The sequence below is a fragment of the Microtus ochrogaster genome, chromosome 7 (assembly GCF_000317375.1).
Source record: "Microtus ochrogaster isolate Prairie Vole_2 chromosome 7, MicOch1.0, whole genome shotgun sequence".
Taxonomy (NCBI): domain Eukaryota; kingdom Metazoa; phylum Chordata; class Mammalia; order Rodentia; family Cricetidae; genus Microtus; species Microtus ochrogaster.
In genome coordinates this window covers 18,868,376-18,886,207 of record NC_022014.1, presented here as the reverse complement: position 1 = coordinate 18,886,207, position 17,832 = coordinate 18,868,376, and the positions used below count along the sequence as shown (strand labels likewise).

Here is a 17,832-nt window from a genome sequence, read left to right as displayed (position 1 = left end):
GTAGACCAGGCTGGTCTTGAACTCACAGAGATCCGCCTGCCTCTGCCTCCCAAGTGCTGGGATTAAAGGCGTGCGCCACCACCGCCCGGCTATAAAAAGTTTCTTAAACAAGTTTTTCATAGAAACTTTATTTAGTTGGGTGGTGGTGGAGTATATAAAAAAAAACGGGGAGGTGGGGGAGAAACTTTATTTTAGCTAAATTCTGAAAAAAAAAAAGCAAAAACAAAACCAATGTCCATGTATAACTAGCTAAACAAATGATGACATAACTGGAGAATAGACTTCCATCCAACAATAGAAAGGGAGGAACTAGGGTTTAGAGAACAACTCAATGGTTAAGAGTGCTTGCTGCAGCTTGGTGTGGTAGTGAGCACTCGTAATCTTTGTACTCAGGAGGCAGAGGCAGGAGAATCTGAGTTCAAGGCCAGCCTGGTCTACAACGTGAGTTTCACAACAGTGAAGTCTATACAGAGAAACCCTGTCTTGAAAAACCAAAACCAAACAAACAAACAAACAAACAAACAAAAAACCCTGATAATTCTAACAATATAAGTAAATCTTAAAAATATCTTTCTAGAAAAAAAGAACAGGCAGGGGTGCCACATGTCTTTAATCTCAGCACTCAGGAAGCAGAGGCAGGTGGATCTCTGTGAGTTTGAGGCCAGCCTGGTCTATGGAGTGAGTTCCAAGACAGTCAGGGCTACACAAAGAAATTCAATCTCAAAAAAAAACCAAAACAAAACATAAAACAAGAACAACAGCAGAAACAAAGAACTCAGTGAGTGAGTGAAGCCCTAGATTAGTCCCTAGTACCACAAATCAAATAGATAAATGAACACACAAATAAATAATAATGATGAAAAGGAGCTGGAGGTGACCTTTAGGGTAGAACACTTGTCTAGTAAGCTCAAGGTCCAGTGCTTGGTCCCCAGTACCACAAAGCAAATTAAAAACCTACATAGGACAATAAGTTGATCATAGATACATGCCTATGAGCATACGTGTGTGTTTGTACAAGTATGAGAAAGGAAGCAGAAGAATAGGCTTGAAACTCATGGCTGCCTTCCTGTGGGAAATGCAGGAGAAAGGGTGGAGTAAGCTTCAGGTAATGAAATTGTCTTTTAGTAATGGGATATGCGTGTGTGTGTGTGTGTGTGTTGCTAGGGGTCAAACCCAGAACCTCATGCAAACATTGTAGGCAGACATTTCTGTCCCACCAGCCATTCCCCAAATAACCACACAGAGACTTAATATTAATTATAAATGCTCAGCCAATAGCTTAGGCTCATTTCTAATTAGCTCTTATAATTTAGATTCACCCATTTCTATTAATCTACTGCCCCAGGCTCCTTTGCCTCGTGTACATACTTCCCATCTCATGGCGTCTCCTCACAGCTCCTCAGACTCTACCCTTCTTCCCAGCATCCTCCTAGTCTGGTTCTCCCACCCATTCCCATCCTTCCCAGCTATAGGCCAGTCAGCTCTTTTATTAACCAATGGGAGTAATGCATATTTATAGAGAATAGACATTGTTCCAAAGCAGTACATGCTTTACCATTGAACTGTAACTCCATCCTGGTGATGTCATATTTCTTTTGAAATTAGAAAGAAGGTTGGCATGATGACACACACCTTTAATCCCAATATTCAGGAGTCAGAAGCAGAGGGATCGCTGTAATTTCAAAGACACCTATGACTGCATAGTGAGAGCCTGACTCAAAATAAAGAGTGAATATTGGTATAACTATATTTTTAATGTGTTCACAAATAAGCTTCATATATAATATTCGTATTTATGTCTATTTCTTTCTAGCCAGGCTTTCTCTGTGTAACAGTGCTGGCTATCTTGGAACTCACTTTGTGGACCAGGCTGGTCTCCGACTCACAGACACCTGCATGCCTCTGCCTCCCAAGTTTTGGGATTAAAGATGTGTGCAACCTACCTCTGCAATACCTCAGCAAACGTCGTTTAGCGTATGTTTGCATAGTCATGCAGTTACTTCCTTGTGGTCGGTTCTTGGATGCAAACTGTAGGTAAGACAACACGCTCAGGTCAGGAAGATGACTCAGTGGGTGAAAGGGCGTACCCCACAAGCCTGGCAGTCTGAGTTCAAATCCTGGAACAGAGGGTGGGAGGGAAGAACTGACTCTTGTCCTCTGATTTCCACACGTGTTCTGTGGCTCGTGTGTACCCACAGTCGCACACAACAGCCAAAGTTTCCCTCTAGAGAGATTTCGTAGAACTTTCCTTGGTGATGACGTAATTCTGTGTAAGCCCTGTCTGGTTCTCATGAGCTGGCTCGTGAGCACTTGACATGAGGAAATTTTTGTTTTGTTTTGTTTTTTGAGACAGGGTTTCTCTGTAACTTTGGAGCCTGTCCTGGAACTAGCTCTTATGGACCAGGCTGGCCTCAAACTCACAGAGATCTGCCTGTCTCTGCCTCCCGAGTGCTGGGATTAAAGGTGTGTGCCACCACTGCCTGGCACCATGAGGAAATTCTAAGGATGGAATTTGAAATTGTGTCTAAACAATCTGTGGCGCAGAGAGATAGTTCAGTGTGGCTCCTGCAGGTCTAGGGGCTTGGAAACGTCGTGTCTCTGGTCAGGATCCCTTGGTATCATTTAGTGCTCCACCGTGTTTCAGAGTCCAAGGGACAGGCGCAGAGAATGTGAGTCACGGGTGCTCTGAGCCCCCACGACTGCTTCTACATGCCTGTTTATTTCACGCCAGTGGTGGATTTCCTCCCGCAAAGTTTCTGTGGCTGAAACATGTGAAAGTCCACAGTACAGGCTTCCTAGACGCTTCCAGGTCAGAGGAGCCAATGTGACTGGGCAGGAGGAGGAGCACAGGCTATTGGTAGGGCAGCTGTGCCTTTGGTTAGAGCAACCCAGGGCTATGTACTGGGGGCTTGTCGAGCATAAGGCACCTATCGCCATCAGTATCTTGAGAACTGCTTTTCTCTCTTCTAGGGTAAAGCCCCCAAAGCAGTCATCAACATCAAGGACTTGAATGCCACCTTCCAGACAGAGAAGATAGGACATCCCCACGGTCTGCAGATCACCTACAGGAAAGAGGACCACACCCGGAATCTCTTTGTGTATCATGACAGTGGGAAGGTGAGATGGCTCAAGTAGTTTCTGCATTCTCCGGCATGGCACCCAGTCCTTTAGGCTCTGCTCCCACCTCCACTGCACAGTTCATCGCGTGTTCACTCAGCTGCCCCTGAGACCTCCCTGCTGCGGCTGCTGAGGCTGCGGCTGCTGCTGCTTGCCCTGTCTAGTTCCACCTTGTAATGCAGCAGAGATCTGCGGAAGGCAGAGGGGATGTGGGAGATGAACCTTTCAAGTGCTGGGAACATAGCTGGGCTGCCTAAGCAGTACTATTTGGCACAATAGCTGGGCAGTGTGTAGTCATCAGAGAGAGAAAAGTTAGCGGAGGGGACCATGGCCAGAAATGGCAAATCTGAGGCTTGTGGTGGCACACACCAGGCCCTGGCACTCAGGACCCAAAATCAGGAGGATCTCTGTGAGTTTGAGGCCAGCCTGTTCTATATAATGACTTACACGTCAGCAAGGACTACCTAGTGAGACAACAGCAACACACCACACACACACACACACACACAACAACAACAACAATCAAATGAACAAATGAAGAAATGGCAAGTCCAGGTAGGGCTGGAGATTGTGATTTGGGAGGAAAGGTGGTTAGACTGGGCCAGGGCTTTTTTTTCCATGTGCCACACACTGGACCGATGTTACCTAAGACCTCGTGAGCCTTGCGGCTGGAAGAATGGCTCAGTGTAGCATTTGCTGCTTTTGGAGAGGACCTAGGTTTAGTTCCCGACACCCACATGCTGGTTCACAACAATCTATAACTTCACTTCCAGGGTAGCCAATGCTCTCTTCTGGCCTCTGTGGGTACAAGGCACTTATGTGGTACATAGACATACACACAGTCCGGCACCATAGCTATCAGAGCAGATCTTTCAGCCTGCTCATCCCAAATTCCTGGGAGAGAGCATGCCTGATAAATCTAACAGTCCAGCTGCTGCAGCCAAGACAGGGTGGAGCTTGTAGGGTGTAGAGTTGAGGATCAGGGTGCGGCAGTTCTCAGAGGAGAAAAACTTGAACAGGAGAAATGCCTGAGACTCTATTCCAGAATCTAAGCTAACCTATGGGGTGGGTGGTCTGTGGTAGGTAAGGAGGGGGGAGGGCAGGAGGGAGGAGGAGCACGAGGTGATGTGAGTGTGGGGGGTGAGTGGCAGGCATGCAGGACAGGTGCACTGCAGAACCTAGGACATGTTCTGTGCACCAGGGACTATTGAGTATTTTTATATTTTATTTATATATATATATAAATGCATATTTTAATATGCAAAATATATTTGTTTATATATTTACATTTTATATAGCTTTATATTTATATTTTAAGTTATGATACTTGGTTGATAGCATCTCTTAGGAATAGCAGACCCAGGTCCTTATGCAAGGTCTCAGGTCGGAGGAGATTTAGTGTTTAGAATACTTGGAGACGTTCCAGTGCAAAATGACACATTGCATTACATTCTTGGCACTATCTTTCCCTGTGTTTCATTTTGCTGTTTTATGTATATAGGTATTTTGTCTGTGTGTATTATCTCCATGCAGTGTGCACGCACTGACTGTGGCGGTCAAAAGAGGTCATTACAGATGGTTACAAGCTGCCAGTGAGTCCTGGGAACCAAACCCAGACCCTTTGCAAGAACAGCCAGTGCTCTCAACCCCAGAGCCCTCCAGTCTCAGTATAAGTTTTCTTCTGGTTTGTTTTAGGCAGGGTTTCACTATGGAGCTCTGGTTGTCCTAGAACTCACTATGTAGACCAGGCAGGCTTCAAGCGCATATAGATTTACCTATCTCTGCCTGCTGAGTACTGGGATTAAAGGTGTGTGCTACCCATGCCCAGCCTCAGTAAAAAAATTTTTTTCTCAGTAAAAATTTTAAAGGAAAATTTCTCTAGGGAAAAAAGAGAGAAAGACAGACAGAAAGGAAGGAAGAACTGAAGAAAAGATGGATGTGGTGATAATAATTCTAGTACTTGGGAGGTAGAGGTAGGAGGCTCACAAAAAGGTTCAAATGTGGGCTACATGGCAAGAGCCTGTATCAAAAATAACAATAAAATAAAAGGTGTGGTAGTGCACACCTGCAGTCCCAGTACCTGGGAGGGTGAAGCAGGAGAATCAGCAGTTCAAGGCCAACCTCTGCTACTTAGCTGTTTGAGGAGGCCAGCTTGGGCTACATGACTGTATCTAAAAAACAAAAGCAAACAAACAAAAAAGTAAAAAGGGCTCTGGAGATACATATTAGCTGTAGCGGGCTTGCCTAAATAATGTAAAAAAGAGTTGGGTGGTGGTGGCATACGCCTTTAGTCCCAGCACTCAGGAGACAGAGGCAGGCAGATCTCTGTGAGTTCGAGGCCAGCTGGTCTACAAGAGCTAGTTCCAGGACAGGCTCCAAAGTTACAGAGAAACCCTGTCTAGAAAAACCAGGAAAAAAAATACTATAAAAAGAGGCAGAGTCTGGCTGGAGAGATTGCTCGGCAGTTAAGAGCACTTGCTGTTCTTGCAGAAGACCTGAGTTCAGTTTCCAGTGCTCACATGATGGCTACAGTCACAGGGTTCCGAGGCTCTCTTCGATCCTCTGCGGGCAGCACACACACTCTTGGGGGCACATGTGTACACGTAGGCCCTCACACATACCCATAAAGTGAATGAAGAAAGGAGAAGGATGTCTGCTCAGAGAGCAGCTGAGAAAGCCATGGACCATCTCCAGGTGAGATGATGCTGCCCCACAGTCATGAGGGATGTATTCTCTCACTGTGGCCTTACAAAAGTTCATCTAGTTGTGGCCTATGTGCATCCCAGGTCCTGAGTCTCTCTGATGGAGGAATGTCTCTATATGTAACCCCTACACACCCAAAGACCAAAGAAGTATGTGTGTCCCCACAGCACCGAGAGTCTTCTCAGGCCCACTCTACACCAAGGAGTCTCCTAATAGGAATCCAGGTGATTCTCAGAAACTTTGGGAAGTATACTAAGCCATGTGTGCAGGTCACACTGGTCTTTTTCCGTGGCTGGGAGCTTTTCCTGTTGGTGACTTCCGACTAGCTCAGGGCAGCCCCCTGGGCTCTGACATCGTCCTCTCCAGATGTCTCTAAATGGGACTGTGTGATGCATATGTTGGCTGAACGCACGTGCGTGTGCTGTAGCCGTGTTGCCTCTGGCCCTGCCGCCAGGGTCCTCCACATCCACCCATCTCACCACTGTGTGTACTTTGGATTTTCCCTGGCAGGAGATAGTGGATTGGTTCAACGCTCTCCGTGCGGCCCGCCTGCAATACCTAAGATTGGCCTTTCCTGATCTCCCGGAGTCTGAGGTGAGCTAAATGTGGGCTTGGCTTCTGAGTCTCTCATCCCTTCCCTTTTTTTCTTCCTGTCTCCAGACCCCTAAGATACTCGGAGGCTAGACTAGGCTTATGTATAAAGCCCAGGGAGACCCCTAAGATACTCGGAGGCTAGACTAGGCTTATGTATAAAGCCCAGGGGGACTCTCCCGCTACAATGTGCAGGTGAGCCCTACATACTGTAGACAAAGTGCTTTTGACCCATTTCAGTTCATAGCTCTTGCTAGACAGTAATTACTTAGAACAGGCAAATGGGCTGGGTGATCATTCCTGTTACATGAGTAATGGACCAGGCCCTTCCCTGGCTATCCCCACTGTGTGCTGTGATGCCCTGTCCTTGGGAAGATTGGGGCCCTCCTTATCACAGGATTATATCTGCCTGTGCTGGCAAAGGTAGCAGTAAACTGAGAAGTTCATTTTGATTGTCCCTAGACAAGTGGGACCTCTGTCTGTTTCCTGATGGAGAAGCTGGAATGACATGGGCAGAGGATGATGTTTTAAGTCAGTAGGCCTAGGCTCTCATGGATGCTTTGTCTCTGACATGCTATGTGACCCTTAGAGGTCACAGGCCTTTCTTTCAGAAAGATGGTCATTGGCCCACGTCTCCTTGAGGTTCCCTCTACCTATGAAGTTCTGTGATTGAGGATGTGGGATTGCTTTTTGGTTTTTTTTTTTTTTTGATAGTGTTGTTTATTTAAGACAGTCTCAGTGTAGCCCAGGCTGGCCTAGAACTCATTCTGTAGACCAGGCTAGCCTGGAACTCACAGAGATCTACCTGCCTCAGCCTCCTGAGTGCTGGGGTCAAAGGTGTTCACTACTACTACACCAGCCTCGAGGACGTTTAAGCTTCCAATTAAAAGGATTGTTGTTTAAGTGATAGGGACAAAGGTACCATGCTGATCCTTGGATCTGTCTGTCTGTCTTTTTGACAGAATCTTCTACAATCAAGGCTGGCCCAGAACTAACTAAGTAACTAAGAATGACCTTGAACTCCTAACCTCTACCTCCCAAATGCTGACATTACAGGTCCACTCGCCACACTTGAAATCCTGAACTTTCTTTTCCTTGGGTTTTTTCCTTTCCTTTCCTTTCTTTCTTTTTTAAGTTTTGACATATGTTTATTTATTCTGTGTGTGCACTAAGCCATCTTATCAGCCTTAATCCTGGGGTTTCGTGTGTGTGTGTGTGTGTGTGTGTGTGTGTGTGTGTGTGTAAGCCGGAAGTCAGCCTCATGTGTCACTCCTTAGCTGCCCACCCACCTTTATTTTCTTGAGACAATCTCTCTTCATTGGCTTGGGCTCTCCCATCAGGCTAGGATGGCTGGCCAGAGAGACCAAAGGACCCTCCTATCTGTGTCCCCCCAGTGCTGAGATTACCACACTCACAACAATGCTCAGATTTTTTTTTTTTTTTTTTTGGTTTTTCAAGACAGGGTTTCTCTGTGGTTTTGGAACTAGCTCTGTAGACCAGGCTGGTCTCGAACTCACAGAGATCCGCCTGCCTCTGCCTCCCGAGTGCTGGGATTAAAGGTGTGCGCCACCACTGCTCGGCTAATGCTCAGATTTTTTTTTTAAATATTTATTTATTTATTTATTATGTATACAATATTCTGTCTGTATGCCTGAAGGCCAGAAGAGGTCGCCAGACCTCTTTTACAGATGGTTGTGAGCCACCATGTGGTTGCTGGGAATTGAACTCAGGACCTTTGGAAGAGCAGGCAATGCCCTTAACCACTGAGCCATCTCTCTAGCCCCCTAATGCTCAGATTTTTTGATGGACGCTGTTGCTCAAAGCACGGCAAGCATTTTACCCCCAGGACCATCTCCTCAGCCTGATCCTGTACTTTCTCAGTCTCATCTGTTAGGCCTTCATTAAAGTCTAAATGTTCCTCAGTTCCCAGGGTTTCCAGGGAACTGAGTTCCTGGGATAGGGTCGACTTCAGGCCTAGTGATGTACCCATTGAGAAGTTCCCTAGACACAGTTTCAGCAAGGCTGAAAGGTCAGGGCTCAAAGCTGAAGTCACTATGCTTAGTCAGCTCCCCCCTCCCCAGCTGGCTGCTGCTGGCTCAGTGAGTCCAGAGTGCTGACCGCAGCTGACCCAGCAGAGGAGAGAGGATGGAGCAAGTGCTCAGTCTTGTTTAATCCAGCCTGGCTTCCCATGTTTGCTAACTTGTGTGGAAGAAGTTAGTCTTTGACCAGTGTCCTCCATGTTCCCTTCATCAGCCTTTACCGTCCCTGCCCTGCCTGCCCCTCTTTCTTGTCTTCCCTATGTTTAAGGGTGGCTTAAGAATTTGGTGCCAGGCCGGGCGGTGGTGGCGCACGCCTTTAATCCCAGCACTCGGGAGGCAGAGGCAGGCAGATCTCTGTGAGTTCGAGACCAGCCTGGTCTACAAGAGCTAGTTCCAGGACAGGCTCCAAAACCACAGAGAAACCCTGTCTCGAAAAAGAAAAAAAAAAATAAATAAAAGAATTTGGTGCCGGAAACCAATGTTTTTTGCAGGGTTGTAATGGTTTCATCTGAAATGCTGTGTGGGTCAATAGTAAAGCGCTTGTCTAGTTTGTGTTAGAACCCGAGTCCCGTTCTCAATACAAGGGAGAAAAGCTAGGCTTGGTGGCCTATTATCCCATCACTCTGGAGGCTGAGGTGGGAGGGTTGTTGAAGGTTTGAGGCCAGCCTGGGCCACATACTGAGCTCACAGTCAGGCCAGCTTGGGATACACAGGAAACGTGTCGGGGGCGGGAGAAGGAAAGAAAGGAGGAACGGAGGGAGGAAATGATAAAAGTACACAAAATGTCCCTGGAGTCAGAGAGCCCAGTGTGCTGCCCAGCAAGTGACATCACCCCTAAGCTTCGGGGTGCCCATCCATCATGTCACCATGGCCCCATGCCACCTTCCAGGCTATCATGAAAACAGACTGAGCCAGTGTCTGAAGTACAGGAAAGAGTTCTGAAGGGAACTCCAGGCAACATGTGGCTTCCCTTGTTTCTCTTGCTCCCCTCAGCCTAGACTAGCCCTGAGCTGGCTCATATTCAGAATACAGAACACTGGGGGGGGAGGGGCTTGAGAATAAATCCTATAGACTATGTCTGAGGAGAAATGGCATAGTCTAGTGTAGATCTTCTTTTTTAAAAAAAAAAAATATTTATTTATTATGTATACAGTATTCTTTCTGCGTGTATGCCTGAAGGCCAGAAGAGGGCACCAGACCTCATTACAAATGGTTGTGAGCCACCATGTGGTTGCTGGGAATTGAACTCAGGACCTTTGGAAGAGCCAAAGGTCTTAACCGTTGAGCCATCTCTCCAGCCCCTCTAGTGTAGATTTTCATTGTGGGCCGCAACTTCTCTCTTGCTTCCTCAGGTTTGCCCCTGCAACTCCAGGGATCCTGCTGCTGTTCTGGGCATCTAGGTTCCCATTTGAAGTCCTAGATTTGTCTGGTTCTCCTTTCCCTACTTCTAGGAAGCACAGGAAGACATGGTCAATCTCTGGGAACTTCTCTGAGCATAGGAAAGCAGGCTGTGAGGGCTGGTGGAGATCAGGAAATGGAGACAGAAGCCTTACCAAGTAGCAGCTGGTCGAGGCTATGGTGCTAACATTCTGGTCTCCTAATGCCCAATCCAGAGTTTTCTCTATTTGTCCACCCTGGCATCTCGTCTTCTTGGCCTGTGTCACATTCTGTGACCAGGTCTCAGCTGGCACGGTGGGGCGTCTGGTCAAAGGGCTCTGCTATCCTTACATTTCGGCAGCATCGTGTGATGGTACACAGGCCTGCTGCCTGCCAACCCTGAGTGTGAATCCCACCTCTGTATGTTAGCAGTCACGTGACTTCTGCAAAGTCTCCACTCACATCTCTATGGCCTAGTTTCTTAGTGAGTTTGGTGAGGCTGATAAAATCTACTACCCAGGGGGGTTGGGGATTGTACCCAGAGCCTGCTACAGATAGGTAGGGATTCCCTCCTCCTGCTCCTACTACCCAGGGGGGGTCAGGGATTGTACCCTGAACCTGCTACAGCAGGCAGGTGGGTTTTCCCTCCTTCTGCTCTTCTTCTGTTTGGTTGTTTGAGATAAGGTTTTTCTATGTAGCCCTGGCTATCTTGGAACTCACTCTGTAGACCAGGCTGGCCTCAAACTTAAAGATCTGCCTGCCTCTCTGCCTCCCAAGTCCTGGTGTCAAAAGTATTCGCCACCATGCCTGTCGTCAAGTGAGTCTCTTGACAGCCTTGCCTGCATCTATAATCTGGGATGAACGAAGTATTTAAGTCATGACTGCACCATGCTGGAAAACTACAGATGAATCAGGGCTCGTGCGCTGGCTTTGTTGAACTATTTGTATTACACCCAGCACACACTCCAAATAGGATCCATCAGCCATGAGGACGCTCCCTTCTCTACTCCAAACTTCTCCTGGCTCTGACTAGGGAGTCAGCCTTGTCTCTCCTTGCAGCTCGTGCCTCTCATCACCAGGAACTACCTCAAACAAGGCTTCATGGAGAAGACCGGTCCAAAGGTAAATTTTCTGGATTATTTAACGTGGTCCTATCCCAACCACCAATAAAGCAGAAAAGCATGGATGGGAGCGGGAAGGAGGGCTGAAGAGAGAGGAAGAGGAAGAATGCCAGAATCTGTGGGTCTCTGTATTGAGGGACGGAGTAGGGACCAGGAGTTGGGTGCTGTGTGAAGCCCGCATTGCTCCCGCGGTTTCTTCCCCTCCGGTACCACTTTATCGTCTTCATCAGTGTCTTTCCTCTGTGACCATTAGACTTCAGCTAACCCTGGGAAAGCAGTGCTGAGTAGGAATCCCCTAGAGAGACAGCTCTGAGCTCTAGGCAGTCCACCAAGACAGAGCAAGGGAGACAGCCTGAAAAAAAACTTGACCCTGTATCCTGTCTCCTCCCCCTCACCAGGGCCTGTGCTTTTGCTATTATCTCTCCTATCTAAGGAGGAAGAGGAGCTGCCCCTGAGGGGAGGAGCCTGGGGTTTCCTGTGAGCCAGAGAAGGGTTGTACAAACCCAGATTCTTAGGCTGAGGCAGAAGAATGCAAGCTAGCCTGGCCTACATAACAAACTCAAAGTCAGTCTGCACCATTTAGTGAGCACCCCCTCCCATCTCAAAATAAAAAAAATAATAAGGTGAGGTGGGGGTAAGGTGTGTAGCTCAAGGTAAAGGGCTTGCTTAGCATGTGGAAGGTTGGGTTCAGAGTAAAAATACAATCATAAGGGGCTGGAGAGATGGCTCAGTGGTTAAGAGCACCACCTGCTTTTCCAGAGGTCCTGAGTTCAATTCCCAGCAACCACATGGTGGCTCACAACCATCTGTACTGAGATCTGGCGCCCTCCTCTGGCGTGTGGGCATACATGGAGGCAGAATGTTGTATACATAATAAAAAAATAAATCTTTAAAAAAAAAATACAATCATAATGTGTTACAGGATGACTGTTAGGAGGACCCTGAAAGGTGTTGGGGGACAGTGTAAAAGAAAACCTTAGGAGCTAGGTGGTGCCTGTAATCCCAGCAAGGCAGGTGGATCTCTGAGTTCAAGGCCAGCCTGATCTACAGAATGAGGTCCAAGACAGTCAAGACAATAAGACAATACAGAGAAACCTTGTCTCAAAAAAAAAAAAAAAAGAAAGAAAAAGAAAAGATAAAGAAAAAAGAAAGAGAAAGAAAGGAAGAAAGAAAGAAATCCTCAGGAGTTGAAAATGTGGTCAAATGGCGGTTGGTGTACAGGCTCCTTCCCTCAGAAACCAGGCACACAGGCTTTCGCCTCGGGCCTTTCTCTCCCCTGACCTAGGCTGCACTTTCAACTTTGTGAGTTGGAGCCACTTCTGACTTCCCTGGCTTCCTTTTTCTGAGACTTCTTTGTCACAGTCCGAGAAAGAGGGAAGTACCCCGGCACTCCTAGGCAGCACCTAGCAGTGCAGAACAAAGCAAGGGGAAGGAAAGAGGTGAGGGCAGAGGACTGGGCTGAGCCCTCAAGAGTCTGAGCAGGTGCTGGCTCCTTTCGTTGGGGGAATCCCTGCAAGTTCCAGACCAGCCAGCACTACACAGTGAGACTCTGTCTCCAAACAAACAAACAAACAAACCAGAGTCAGAGGAGGTGTTCAGACGTGTGGACCCTAGAACCAGTTTGGCTGGACTCCAATCTCAGCCCTGCTCTAAAACTGGGGAGGGTATGCTTGCCCAGGAACTGGCCCCAGGGAGACACTCCCAGTGTCTGGTTGCAGAAATCAGCCTGGAGAACCAGTGCAACGACCTGTTCTCTGAGCTGGCCCTGACCTCTGTGCCTGGCTTAGCCAAGTCTGGTAAAGAGGTTCCTCCTTTTGCAGCACAGAGAACCCTTCAAGAAAAGATGGTTTGCTCTGGATCCCTTGGAGAGGAGGTTGCTGTATTATAAGAATCCTCTGGTAAGAGCCATCCCCAATTCCCTCCTTAGCATATCCCCAGTCAGAGGGGCTTGTGCTGATTTCAGAATATACAGAAAGGCCAGCTCTCAGAATCCCAGGACAGGGGAACCTGTAACAGGAAAGCCTGTACCCCAGATTCTCACTCAGCTCTGTTCAGGATCCTCAGTGCTGGCAGCTGCTCTTAAGGTAAGGTGGAACCAACCACTCCCTTGTAACCAGGAGGTCTGGAGTAGAGCGGTTAGGCTTGTGGGCTCAGGAACCAGTTTGCTTGGAGTCTGGGCTCTAGTCTCAGCCCTGCCAGTGTAGAGCCATGCCCTGGGCAGGGTATGCACTTAGCTTGCCATGCTGCATTTTCCTTCTGACCAAAATATTGTCTTACCATGAATGCCTTGCTCAGAAGGGGCCATGATAAGTATACAAGTTGCTAACATGTAAACCACTTGAGCTGGGGCTGGGGCACCAGTCTGTAATCTCAGCCACAGCTGGGGCTGAGACAGTTGGATTGCAAATTCAAAGACTTCCTGGGCTTCAGAATAAATTCAAGGCCAACCTGTGTAACTTAGAGAGACTCAAAATTAAAAATTAAAAAGAGATAGAGGGCGGGGATTAAGCCCAGCAGTAGAGGACTTGACTATTATGTTTGAGACTCTATGCTCAATCCCCAGTGCCTAAAGCAAAGCGAGAATCCAGCCTTTGAGTCCCCAGTGCCTGGTCTAGTCTCTGCGTGTTAGTGTTTTCAGCAGACTAGTATGCAATATCCTTGAGGTTTTAATTTGAAGTTACATCTGGCAATGGCGCTCTTCATTGAGCTTGACCTTGGGCCTGGCAGGGCTGGATAACCAACCACGAGCCTTCCATTTTCAGGATGCTTTCGAGCAGGGCCAGGTTTTCCTGGGAAGCAATGAGCAGGGGTATGAAGTATGCGAAGACCTGCCCAGGGGCATCCGAGGGAATCGCTGGAAGGTTGGACTCACTGTCATCACTCCAGAGCGGAAGTTCATCTTCACCTGCCCCAGTGAGAAGGAACAGCGAGAATGGCTGGAGAGTCTGCAGGATGTCCTGTCCAGTCCCCTGTCGCCCCTCCACCTCCTCAGTAAGAAGCAGGCGGGGAGGGGGTGTGCTTGGGGGTTCTTTTGGTTGAGGGCAGAAAAGGGCTCTGTCACTGTGGTCCCGGAAAGGCCTGACTCAGCGTTTGGAGTTGCCCTTACTTCCTGTCAGAGAAAAGCACACGCATTGCACATTCTTGCCAGAAAGTCCCCTCTGCACCGAGTTCCTCTATGCAGCTGTCCTCATGAGCTTCAGGCGGAGTCTGGCCCCAGCAGAACTGTGCAGGCTGGCAATACCAAGCTCTCAAATTCACCACACTGTTGTCCTTTTTCTCATATGTGCTGGCCTGGTATCCTTAGCAGAGGTCGGCCTGCCAGCCGCCCTCCCAGGATTCTGGATTCCTCCCCACGCAGAAGGAAGGCTATTTTTAGTGTTCTCCCTGTCCTCAAGCCTTTATTCTGCTGTCTCCCTCCCCTGCTCCTTCTTTTCACCCCGCATGTGTCACAAGGAGACTGCTCCCCTTTGTTGACAACCCCAACAGAGAAAAGCAGAGATGTGCTGAGTTCAGGAGGAAGCAAATGGCCCAGAGCCGAGCTTCTGGGGCGGAAAGGAAAAAGTTCTCTGTTTGGAAAAGTACAGACTGAACAGGTGACCCCAACAGTCCCAGGGGGAAGCCCTTGTGCCTTCCTAGACTCACCAGTATAAACACAACTGTCAGACCGGAGAGATGGCTCAGCAGTTAAGAAGACTGGCTGGTCCTCCAGTTCAATTCCCAGCAACTACATGGTGACTCACAACCTTCTATAATGGGATCTGGTGCCCCCTTCAGGCATGCAGGTATTCATGCAGGGCACTCATACATAAAAATTAAAAATTAAACTGTCACATCCTTGTGTGATTAAAGGCTAGTGCTGCCTTTAATCCCAGCACTTGGGAGGTAGAGGCAGGTAGAATTCTGTGAGTTAAAAGCCAGCTTAGGCTACACACTGGGTTCCAGGACAGCCAGGGCTACACAGTGAAACTCTGTCTCAAAAAACCAAAACCAAAACAAACAAAAGCCCAACCCACAACTGTCTTCACTCACTGTCCAGTTCCCGAAGCCAAGGACACAGGAGGTAACTGAGGACACACTTCAACCTTGCACTCTGTCCTCTCTGGGCCCGACGCTCTGGGTCTCTGCCCTGCTTTCCTCTTCCCTTTTCCCTATGTGTCTGCCTCCTGTCTATCTCCTTCAATCTGTTTTTCCTGTTTATTCTCATTTAAAGTTTCTCTTTGCTCTTAGCGTTGCTCTGGTCCCTCTGTCATGGCACCTTTGTCCCCTTGGCTACGCCTTCCTTGCAGCAGGATCTCACTAGCACCGCCTCCTTACCCACCTTCCTGCTTCCCTTGCAGCCACATCAGCAGAGAGTGGCTGTGGCCTCAGGTGACCCATCTCGGAAGAGTCGGCTGGCCAACGAGCACCTGAAATCCCCGAGAAGTGTTCACCTCTGCCCTGGTTGTCCAGAAGGAAGCCCCGAGACCAGCAGCTGTTGCTCCTGTCAGTGAACTCTGTCAAGATCGAGGGTGTGGTTTATCTTGTGGCTCCCAGGATCCTTCCAGCAAACATTTCCCAGTCTTGGGGAGCTGGTACTGAGAAGAATGTAGCTCTCCAAGCTTAGAAGACCTGAAGGTTTTCTCATATTTGCACCGAGAGCAGGGTGCAATGATGCATGCCTGTGGAGAGGCAGGAGTGCCATGAGTTTGGTGCCAGCTTGGACCATACAGGGAGTTCAAGTGCAGCCTGAGCTGCATAGCAAGACCTTTTTTTTTTAAATATTTATTTATTATGTATACAATATTCTGTCTGTGTGTATGTCTGCAGGCCAGAAGAGGGCACCAGACATCATTACAGATGGTTGTGAGCCACCATGAGGTTGCTGGGAAACTGAACTCAGGACCTTTGGAAGAGCAGACAAGGCTCTTAACCACTGAGCCATCTCTCCAGCCCCAAGACCTTGTTTCGAAAAACAAAGGCAAAAACAAGCAAACAACAACAAAATCTACAGAGAGGGAGTAGAGACATTGCAATATAAAAAACACTCTCAGCATCAATATTGTGCAAGTAGAAAAAAATGTAAATGTTTAATCTGAACCTAACTATGAAGAAATAATAAGATATTTCAATATTACTTACATGTTGATATACAACTAGCCTGGACTTTTCAAATATCAATATTAAAAGATAAAATTGGCCATACATGGCGATACATGCCTTTAGGCAGAGAGAGGTAAATCTCTGTGAGTTCAAGAGCAGCCTGGTCTATATATCAAGTTCCACGATAGCCAGAGTTATATAGAGAGAACTTGTTTCACAAAACAGAGGGGAGGGGAAGAAAGACAGACAGACTAAAGACAGGACTAGTGGTACCTATAATTTTTGCATTAGGGAAGTAGAGCCCAGAGGATCAGAGGTTCTGCTATTATCCATAGAGAGCTCAAAGCTAATGAGACCCTGATTCAAAGGAGAACAAACAAAAACCACAAATTAGGGCTGGAGCGGTGGCTCAGCAGTTAAGAGCACTTGCTGCTCTTGGGGTCCTGAGTTCAATCCCCAGCAACCACGGGGTAGCTCACAACCATCTGTAATGGGATCTGGCGCCCTCTTCTGGCCTGCAGGCATACACGCAGGCAGAACAGTATACATAATAAATAAACAAACAAAACCTCCCAAAAGCCAATACCAAAACGTGGCAACCAAATACAGTTGGGAAAATAAGAGAAGGCCAGGCTGGAGAGATGGCTCAGTGATTAAGAGCACTGAGTGCTCTTCCAGAGAACCTAGGTTCAAGTCCCAGCACCCACATGGCAACTCACACCTGTTTGTAACTCTAAGATCTGACTCCCTCACACAGACATACATTCAGGCAAAGCAGCAGTGTACATAAAAATCATAAAAATAATTTTAAAAAGAGAGGCGTTGGAGTTGGAGAGATGGCTCAGCAATTAAGAGCACTGACTGCTCTTCTAGAGGACCCAGGCTCAATTCCCAGCACCTTCTTGGTAACTCACAACTGTAATTCCAGTTCCAGGGGATCTGACACCCTCACACCATACACATAAAATAAAACAAAATGATTTTTTAAAAGCCACTGTAAAGGACATAATTGATGTCAGAGCAATTAGGATCTGGATGTAGATCAGCTAACAGTATTGTAAAATTGTGATACTCACGTGTGTGTATAAAGTGTTCCTGTTCTTAGGGGATGCACTCTGAAGTAAAATGGAAATGATGTCTGCAGCCAACTTTTAAATGGTTCAGCTAAAAAAGGATCAGTATATGTTGACATGCACACAAATAGCATACACATGTGTACATATCTATGTCTGTCTGCACAGAGCACAGCACTGATGAATCCAGGCGAAATGTAGATGAGCATTTATTTTCTTACTTGTGATCATTTTATATAGATTTGAATTTTCATATTAAAAAGTTGATAAATCGCCCAGTTGTCACTCTTGAAAAGCAAAGGTTTTCCTTCCGGAATCCAATATCCATGGAGCCGGGCATGGCAGGTACATCTTCAAACTCATGTAGACAGGGGTTTCGGCAGGACTGCTAGAGCCAGAGAGTCTGGGAGCGCCCTAGGCAACTTGGTGAGATAGTGTCTCAGATTTCCTAGAAGGGGCTGGAAAGACAGCTCAGTGGTAGAACGTGTGCTTGTGTTGTGCCAGGAACAGTGGTGACCAAACTAGAACAGATAGAAAAAGATTAAATAGGGGCTAGAGGGATGGCTCAGTGGTTAAGAGCACTGGCTGCTCTTCCAGAGGTCCTGAGTTCAATTCCCAGCAACCACATGGTGGCTCACAACCATCTGTAATGAGATTTGGCGCCCTCCTCTGGCATGTGAGCATACATGGAGGCAGAATGTTGTATACATAATAAATAAATAAATCTTAAAA

General features: G+C 47.5%; 1 protein-coding gene across 1 annotated transcript in view; it reads left to right on the top strand.

Moving 5' to 3' along the window:
* Adap2 (ArfGAP with dual PH domains 2) overlaps positions 1-15,706 on the top strand; it is a 28,530-nt gene extending 12,824 nt beyond the window's left edge. The window contains exons 6-11 of the mRNA XM_026780611.1: positions 2,971-3,117; positions 6,331-6,414; positions 10,887-10,949; positions 12,769-12,846; positions 13,711-13,939; positions 15,286-15,706. Of these exons, the coding sequence (XP_026636412.1) occupies positions 2,971-3,117; positions 6,331-6,414; positions 10,887-10,949; positions 12,769-12,846; positions 13,711-13,939; positions 15,286-15,320 (636 nt within the window). The 3' untranslated portion in view covers positions 15,321-15,706. The remainder of the gene's footprint in view (positions 1-2,970; positions 3,118-6,330; positions 6,415-10,886; positions 10,950-12,768; positions 12,847-13,710; positions 13,940-15,285) is intronic.
* Positions 15,707-17,832: the final 2,126 nt, after the last annotated feature.